The following is a 9404-nucleotide window of genomic DNA, read 5'->3' as shown; positions in this document are numbered from 1 at the left end:
TATTTTCCCTCAAAATTAGGTGGCTTATTTTTTTTTTTTTTTTTTTTTTTTTTTTTTTTTTAAGTATTGGGCCCCAACCCAGCAAAGATTTATTTGAACACTGAAATTTATACTGTGAATGGTCCTTTTTTGATTTATGTGTATCCATTTATCTTTCTGTAATATATATCTTCATCCACAAACAGCTTATTTCATTCCTTTTCAGACTTCCCTCAAAAATCTCCATTTCAGTTTACATCATGAATTATTTATCATAAATTACTCTTTGGTGTCTTAAAGTTTGGTACTCTGAAGTACTGAGTGCCTTTTTGTGAGATACTTATTGCTCTCAATGTGGGCTCCTAAAACCTGTGAAATTCATGATGTTTCCTTTGTTACAATCCTTATGTTTGTATGATGTGCTAAATTATCACTAACTGTTTCTTATTTATAAAACATACAGGTATTTAATAGGTGATATCTCAAAACTAAAGGAAGGCATCTTTCCCCATGCAGCTAATTTAAATCTACATTATTAGGATTGTTGTTTCCCTCTTGTCTACTAACAATATTAGAATGTGTCCCAATCCCCTTCACAATCAAACTGGTTCAGACTGTTTCTTTACTTTAGACCTACCAATGTTTTTTAATAGCCTTCTTTGATTAATCCTGACAAAGTTTTAATGAAGCTCTCCTGATGTCTTCTATCTTTGGTCTGTAGAACTTAGTATCTATAGATTCTCTGTATAGATCATTACTTGTTTCTGCCAGATGTTTTTCTTCCTGAATCAATTCTTCCAGAGAGATTCATCTTTCCATTTATTGTTTTCACAAATTTGTCCCTAGTCCTTTTCATTAAAATACAATAACACTGAGTAAAATTAAATATATATTTTTATCTGCCTTGGAATACAAAAGAAAAACAAGTAATAAAGTATTAGATTTATTATTAATATGTCAAAGAAGAAGGGTCCAGAGATCTCAGTGCTCAAATATGTACAAAGATGATTTATTAACTTCTCATTTGTATTAGTAAGAGGAAAGCTTGAGATTAAAAGAACACTTTAAGGTTGCCTAAACCAAAAAGAACACCCACAGTTACCTGAAAATTGCAAATTTAATTTCACTATTTAATTTCCCTGAATTTTTTCCACCCAAATAAGTATTACTTAAGTTTGAATGAAAATGGGCCTTAGAAAAACTAAGTCAGAAGAGTATTTTCTGCAAGAAGCATAGATTATAATAGTTTTAAATATAACATCTGATCAGAGGCATAGGAGATGTAAATTGTTACATATTGCACACCCAAAAAAACGACATTAAGAGAAATGTTATTAAGACTTCAGTTCAAGTATGCAAGAAGTACCAAAATGAAGGATGCCTATGCAACATTAATTTGGCCCACCTTATATTTATTTATGATACAAATTTTAGTTACATTCTGCTTTCCCCCAGAAAATCCTTGCATAATTCAATGCAGAGGCTAAGAGTAGTTCTGGGGATGAATTTGGTTTCCATAGTAAAGAAGGCTGTTGTCAGTGGTCTGCTTAATTTATTATATATGTTAGATAATGTAAAATGAATGAGTCAAAAGCTGTGGTTAAGCTTTTGAAATTATTTTGACTGAGAAATAGTTTTAGGGAAGACCCAAACTGTTTATGAATGTGTGTTCAATTCAGCAAATAGCTTCCACCAAAAAAGAACAGTTTTGCAAATGGCAGACTATTTCCGTTTCCAACCAAACATTTGCGGTTTGTTAGAATTACCAGTCAGTAGCAGTCAACTTGAGCCAGTGTTCTCCCCAGCTGGGGTCTGTGACTATAACTGCTTTCTGAGTAAACTCACTCAGCTAGTCCAGAGTAACCACGGATAGACTGGCCTTATGGGATTGTGATTTGTGGCCAGTAGCTCTGTGACTTAGGGCAGCATTTATAGTTATTCTGTGATTATTAACATTGATGTTTTTGGCTGTTTCTCCAAACTGCACTCCATCCTTTGATTTTTTTTTTTTTCTTGATTCTTGACTTTGACTCCTGAACCTCAGTCTGTATTCTGCTTTCAAAACTTGGCCCTAACTTCTGAGCTGGGCCACTGGCTTCCCATGCCCTTTTTCAGAGATTATTTTTATTTTTATTTTTTTCTGGTTAAACCAAAAATTTTAGTTTTTGGAGTCTTTCCTCCAATGCAAACTTTCTGTGCAGTGCTTGGTAAGTCATTTAAAGCAGACTCTTACGGGGATAATTAATTGTGTATTACCTCATCTTTCAGGTGCTTAGCTTGAAAAATCATGGTCTGTTTTTCTGAAATGATTAATACTCAAAGGGAGCTCTGCTTTTAACATACAAAATGCTATGTAGTGCTAAGTACTCCGCAGATCAGGTCCTGGATGTCAGAGTTAATAGATACTTTTAAACCTTATAGAGCTGTGCCTCAGTTCATTGTCTGTATAATGGGTATCATATGGGTATAATTACAATATATTCATTTTTGTCTGTGAAGCACTTTAGTGACACACATTGTAGAAAAAGCCTGTAAGGAAATTCTCTCTTCCAAGCAGGGTTTGAAGGGTTCATTTAATAGGTTATGATTAATGATTATTTTGCTTTCTCTTTAAGTGAGCGTTCTCCATTCTATACACTGAATGAGGTATGGGTCTTGTGGAAGAAAGTAATTTGTGATTGTCATGAAAGACTAATATAATCCCTATGTGCAAGGGTGTCATGTTGAAGTTGCACAAGAAACTTTCATAACAGTGTTACATAGTTTCTCATAATCTTCTACTTTGATGTGATGAGTATGAAGAATCTTTTAATCCTACTTGAAAGCTAATTTAAACCTACTGAAACATAAGCCACTTGATGTATTTTTGAACTTTCTGGGAGGAAAACAATGGCATAATCAGTATAAAAGTTTTGATTTTAAAAAAATATTAAGGATTTCTTTGCCTGTGCAAATGTATAGCACCTTTGCATGGTGCCCTTGTATTTTTAGCACAGTATAAACATAATATGTGTTAATTCTGGTATCTTTTCCACCATGCTACAGACCAACTGCAGACAGCAGGAATAATGTCTATCACCTAGAAAAAAATTAGATTGGTTTGTGAATTAAAAGCTGTTTTGTCGGCTGCAATATGGATACATGCTGAGATGCAGTTAGGAAGCCATTCTTTTCTTAATACACAATTACACATTAAAAGCAAATTAAAGGATGCTGCTGACATAAACTATTGTCCTCACATTTTAAAAAATGAGACAACATCTGGTGGGTGCTTAAGATAATGATTCTCTAAACTTTTGTTTTCCAGGATCTTCCTTCAAATCAAGCTGTAGTAAAGGAGAAAAGACACTAGAATTTGTTCCAATAAATCTCCATCTGCAGAGAATGCATGTGCACAGTCCTCGGTTGAAAGGTAAGGTATATTCTACCCAAAAATGCCATGTATAATGTATCACTAGATGGTTTGTATAAACAGAAAGTGTTTTGTTTTCTTTTCAGTTATATGCATTTTAATTCACAGCCTTGCTGTTACAAAGTGTCTTATTTCTTCTACGTTATACTTTTGTTACCAGAGAGAAACCGTGATAAGACAGATGAGCTTTCTGGTGAACTGTATATTTGCATTAGTATTAAAACACTTGTTTATGTAGGGCCAAATTCTGGTTACCTTAAGGTAAACAGAATTTTGTCTTTGATAACAAGGAATAATGGACACAAGTTATTGGAGAGTAGGTTTAGATTAGACATCTGCAAGAACTACTTCACAGTTAGGGCGGCTAGGAGCTGGAACCAACTTCCAAGGGAAGTGGTGCTGGCTTCTACCCTGGGGGTCTTTAAGAAGAGGCTTGATGCCTATCTGGCTTGACTCATTTGAGTGCAGTTTTTCTCCCGCCCAGGCGGGGGGTCGGACTTGAAGATCTACAAGGTCCCTTCTGACCCTACTTCTATGATTCTATGATCTTAGAAGAACGAAGAATTCGCCAGTATTTAAACACAGCAACCATAAATATGGTGCCTGAAGACGTATAATGGGAAACTGGTGAAATAGCTCAGTTTCCTTTTAGTTAGGCTTTTCAGTAGGTTTGCATACAACTTTGCTGGCTTTAGTACTGGGAGTATAGTGAGAGAAATATTCAAAAGGTTTATACATTTCTAGAAGCAATTTTGTGTGAGCTGTGAAACCATTTGCTTTTTGTTAACATTCATGTTGGGAAACTTGTATGTATTAAAGTGCTTGTGAGAAATGTTTTTTTGAAACAGTAGCTGAGATTTATATCATTACAACATATGCAGAAGTCATTTATGAAGTTTAGGTAAGCCAATCAAAGAAGGGATGTAACACCATGTGATTGTAGTAATCAATTACATGGTTCAAATACTCTCAGGGATACATATTGAATATTGAAAGGACTACTCATGGTGAAAAATTTGCAGGTATACTGTACCCTGGAATTTACAAAGATATTTCATAAAAAATTTCAGTTTCAAATGCAAGTTTCTAAGAAATTCAGTCTTCTGAGTTGATGACAAAGAAAAGAACTGAATTCCACAAATATGTTGGATGAATGAAATGTATATCCAGTTCTCATTGAAACTATTTTTCCTCTTTCTCAGTTCTCATGGTTTAGTGTTCATTGAATTTTGCTTTAAAACCTCTGTTAGAACTTAGTGTAGAAAGGGAAAAATGCTACACACACTGAGCACTGGCATGTTTATACAGCCCAGTATAATTCCAGGCTATTTCAAGCACTAGGTGAAAAGCTCCACCTGGGCTACTTCACCCTGCTTCTCTGGAGGGCATACTAGCTCTGAAGGAGCACCACACTAACACTTTCTGTATGGTACCGCACTGTTGTGTAGATGCATCCTGAGTTGTGTGAAGTCATTTAAGATTAGGACTTTGAGACAATGAGTTGGGAATAGGAACGGCTTCAGTCAGAAGCCCTATCACACTGCCAGTTGTGACAAACTAAGCTGTTGCTTACGAAAGCTTATGCCTCTCTGAATTAGTTTATAAGGTACCACTCTGCCCTGTCTTAGAACTGTGTCATGGTTCATTATAAAATCAAAATCAAGCTTAGAAACTCCATAAAAAAAAAATCTGTTGCTCCAGAGATGCAGCAACTTTCATTTTACCATTTTAATGGGCCTTAAAAATGTTTCAGATGGAGATCTCTTTTGTGTTTAACTAAAGCCTGGAACTTAACTACTTTCATTTTCACTTGCACTTGAGTTGCATTATTTCCGGGCTTACATAACTCTCCAAGTAGTTTTTGGGATGTTAGGAATGTTTCGGAGGCATTCAGCAATGTTTCTAGATCAGGGGTGGGCAAAATATAGCCTGTGCGCCAGATCCACCCCACCAACTGATTGTGCCTGACCTCCAGGCAGCTGCAAAGTCATGGGATCCAGCTGCTGGGTCATACCGGGCATGTCCTGGCCCCTTCCACAGCTTACACCAGCTCCTGCCTCATGCATTGGAAGCAGCGCCATGTGGGCAGTGGCATCAGCTGTGGACGTGGCCAGCAGATTCTGTGTGTGGATCAGGGCTTGGGATTTCCAGCCTTGTCTGCTCTCTGAGTACCCACTAAAGCCAGCCCAGGTGTGGCTTCTGGGCAGTATCCGAAGGGGGAATCCCTACTCCTCTTAATCCTGTGACCCCAGCCTTGTCAAAGGGGAAAGAAGCAAGTTCCAAGCAGCAAAACAGACCGCTCCTCTTCAATTAAGGTATTTAGCTGGGGGCAGAGGTGACAGAGCAGAAAGACCATGACCCCTCCAAAGGGTTAAACAGTCCTTCTGTCCCCAGGCCAACCCAAACATCCATGAATACCCAAAGTTAGCTCAGCTGTTCCCTTGCTTCAAACTCTCTCCAGCTCCAGGTGAATGCCTTGCTTTGTAGACTGCACCGTCCCTGTCTTTCCTGGAAGTCTCCCAGGTGTCACCTCCAATCCTCCTGTGCTGCTTCAGGTCCATCTTTTCTCATCCCACATGCAGGTAGCTCTGAGTCCTAGCAGGGACTCTAGCTCTTCTTTCCCCATGTTCAAGCTAGTCAGGGAAACTGAGACATGCAAGATTGTGATTATTGTTTGGTAATATAGTCTTAATTCCAAAGGACCTTTATTGAACTAGCTGTAGGTCTTATGCCAGAAAAGGAAAAGGTATGACAGGTTTTGGATTATAATGCAATTCGCTGAGATAGTATGTGATGAAGGGAGCAGCTGAAGTTTGGTGTGTAGGTAGGAAAGTCAGCCTATAGGATGAGTTGGGGACTTGATGATGGGATTCTATATAATATATTTTTATTATGATTTTTCTTTAATGTGTTTTCTGGACTCTCTTTCTTTCCTTTCATATGCGTGTGCTTTGCCACTGCTCCTACTCTCACTGGCATGTGTGGTAAGAGGGAGAGGTATGAGGGTGTCAAAACATATAGCTCCAGCACAGGTACAATATCTGCTGTGATTGGGATGGGAGACTTAACACCTTTCTTTTGTGTATAATTGTTTAGAGAACAATGTTGGAAGTTACCATCTTCCAGGGCAGTACTTTTTCTAGTTAAAACATTATGTGTCTTAGACTAGTAGCAGGGATTTCCCAGTGAAGGGTCTATAGTTCCATCCCAGGGGTCTTAAAGTATATTGCATATAGTGCAAATCCTATCAAATTGGAAGTCATTACAAGGCTCAGCAATTAGTTTACTGTGATCATAGACACTACATTGTTTATACTTCCTAAATTATGACCATCTGCTTAGGGACATTCATGCTAGGCTTGTTCTGATAAATTTAAAAATAAATAAAATAAAGGCAGCGCACATATCACCTGGAATACAACTGCAATGATGATGTGCCAATGTATAAAAAGGTATAAAAATGTGTTTTACTCACCAGGCCACTGAGAGTGCCAAAAGTCAGTAGGATTGGGAAAAGCCATGTTTCGTGTTCCCTCCATATGGTTTTTACAGAATATTTTTTTTCAGTGTCACTTGTCCATGCTTGCTGCAGAGTATTCTACTGGCGCTGCTTGCATATGGTTTTACTATCATCTTAGTCACTTGAAGAAATGCTGACAAACAAACTCCAGTATAGTTAGGAAAAGATTGCCTATAGACTTATCACATTTTGTTCTGTATTGTGAAACAAATGTAGAACATATAGCTTTTAATATTTGCATACCATATTGGCTCTGCCCAGTTTCTGAAGGGCTTAAGAACCTGTGCTGTTTGTACAAGTCATAGGTGTGGGCTTGTATAGAAGGCAACATAAATGGGAGGGAACATGTGTGTAACCATTTGTATCCTATACTGTGGATATGCTCTTCTTGGCAGGTCCTTGAGAGTTGTTTACTTTTAAATTGTTGTGTAGAGTTGTTGTTTTGTACCAGAAATGAAGAAACAGCATATCTAAGAGACCACATGGGGATTTAGTTAGGCAGAATATACCTACACAAATTTCAGTTTAACCAACAGCCTGAAGCTAATGCCTCCATTCCTGTGAAAGTACTATCATGTTTTTAATGACAAGTTGCACAGAAGTTTAATTTATGCCTCACCCAAGGACCACAGCAGTCCAGTGCTGTGCTGTTAAACAGCAACTCAGAAGGAAGGTTGCCACTTGATTAAATCATGATTAACATTTATTTTTCCAGCACCTGACTTCCTGAGCAGTCTTCCTTTCTCTTTGCCATCCCATTCTGAACCCTTTAGCCTGGGAGATAAAACATTACAACCTGAGCTGACATGATTGTCCAAATTTGGGGGTTGTTTAAAAGAGTGAATTAAGTTGCCTGAGAGAAATTCCAAATTTTTGTCTTTCTGTCCACCGCTTAAGGAGGGTTTTGGTGATTTATTTTGTTTTGTTTTTTCTATAAGATGTGCTTATCCCAGTGACGTCAGAGCTAGGTAGATACATTCCATTAAACTCAGTGAAATTCACAGATATAAAACATTAACTATACAAAGAGATGCTGCACTGCAGTGAGTGGCTGTCTACATGGAGGCAGAAGTCTGCCTACGCATACCTCTGCAAGATTGGGATTTCAGACTGTAAATTCCTTGATACAGGGATCATCTTTCTATTTATATGTGTTTATTCTCAGTAGGGCCCTGATCCTGATTGGACCCAGAGGTAACAGCACAGTACGAATAATACATAATAGTAAATCTCTGAGCGTCAGGGTAAGGATAAATAATTTCTGAGCATATGTCCTATCTGGCTGTCACATTACATTTAGTTTATTGAAATAGGTTTCCTTTGACAGGCACTAAAGACTGATGCCTTGTGTCAAATATATGCTGTGAGCAGTTCAAAGTAACTGCTAATCCTTTTGTGGAAGTTGCACTTTGACATCCAGTAGGTCTTTTCTCATCTTATGCTTCACTTGTCATGTTTCAAAGGGCATTCAGGGTATTCTTAAGGGGTTTGCAGGAAAAAAAATTAGCATGTAAAAGTTAATAGAGATAGTGATTAAACAAGCTGATGAATCATAAAGCTGCCATTAACCCTCAAACTGTCAGATCTCTTTAGTGTTTTGATACAAAATGGGTCTTAATTTCATCTACCAAATGTTTCTTGCTTAACACTTCAAACTGACATGCTCAATGTCAGTTCTTGAGCAGTTGGTGATTATGTGGGAGGAATGTTTGATGGCACTTAACAAACACAAATATGCACAATATTCTGTGCTTTGTACACTTCATATATTTACACTAAAAAGGAACTATACATAATCTTAGAATCAAATATGAAAGATTAACTAGCACCCACCAAAAACCTCCCCCTGTTGTATGTTCAAAGTAGGGCAACTGTGCATTTCAGTGAGTATTGATTTAAATAATTATATAATTTTTAAGCAAAAAAGAATGAAATGCAGTCTTGAGCACTTGACCAGTACAGGACTTATCCATTAGTAAAGTTTCAGTTAACTATTCAAATTTGTACTGAAGAAGGATTTTAATGAGTCATGGGTTCTGTACTGGCTTCCTGTTTTGGTATGAATTCCACCCCAAAATGCCTGCTTGTACAAAATATTTGAACAGGAACCTTGGCACATGCAATTTCACTTTTGTTGGAATGTTTGGCTGTCTTTATAACATATATGGTGAATTTGTGTATGTGTTGGTTGTATAAGCTTCTGTAGACAGCAGAGGGTTTGAAGACACTAAACTTTCATTCAGTTATTTAACCACTACTTCTGTCTTTTATTTATATATATATATATATATATAACTGAAAGATATTTTTGAAGATGTTTACTACCAAGTACTTGTCGGTGTGGGGATTTAACAAGTATTGCTACCATTGACCTTGCATATGAAGGTCTCAAATTGATTCAGTTAAACAAATTGAATTTTTATTAGCTTATCCTAGACAACATATATCCACATCAAGCCTCATGCCATATTATTTAGTTTGAGCTTTTTTGCT

At 37.1% G+C, this 9404-nt stretch overlaps 1 protein-coding gene across 2 annotated transcripts in view; it reads left to right on the top strand.

The window, feature by feature from the left end:
* The window catches only part of INPP4B (inositol polyphosphate-4-phosphatase type II B), a 437109-nt gene that overhangs the window by 245366 nt on the left and 182339 nt on the right, over positions 1-9404 (top strand). For both annotated transcript variants that reach the window (XM_019522133.1, XM_019522134.1), the window contains exon 11: positions 3287-3391. In XM_019522133.1, the coding sequence (XP_019377678.1) occupies positions 3287-3391 (105 nt within the window). The remainder of the gene's footprint in view (positions 1-3286; positions 3392-9404) is intronic.

This window comes from Gavialis gangeticus, unplaced genomic scaffold (assembly GCF_001723915.1).
Source record: "Gavialis gangeticus isolate Ggan-Ray unplaced genomic scaffold, GavGan_comp1, whole genome shotgun sequence".
Taxonomy (NCBI): domain Eukaryota; kingdom Metazoa; phylum Chordata; order Crocodylia; family Gavialidae; genus Gavialis; species Gavialis gangeticus.
The sequence above is the reverse complement of the archived record's forward strand: the minus strand, read 5'-3'. Positions and strand labels throughout refer to the sequence as shown.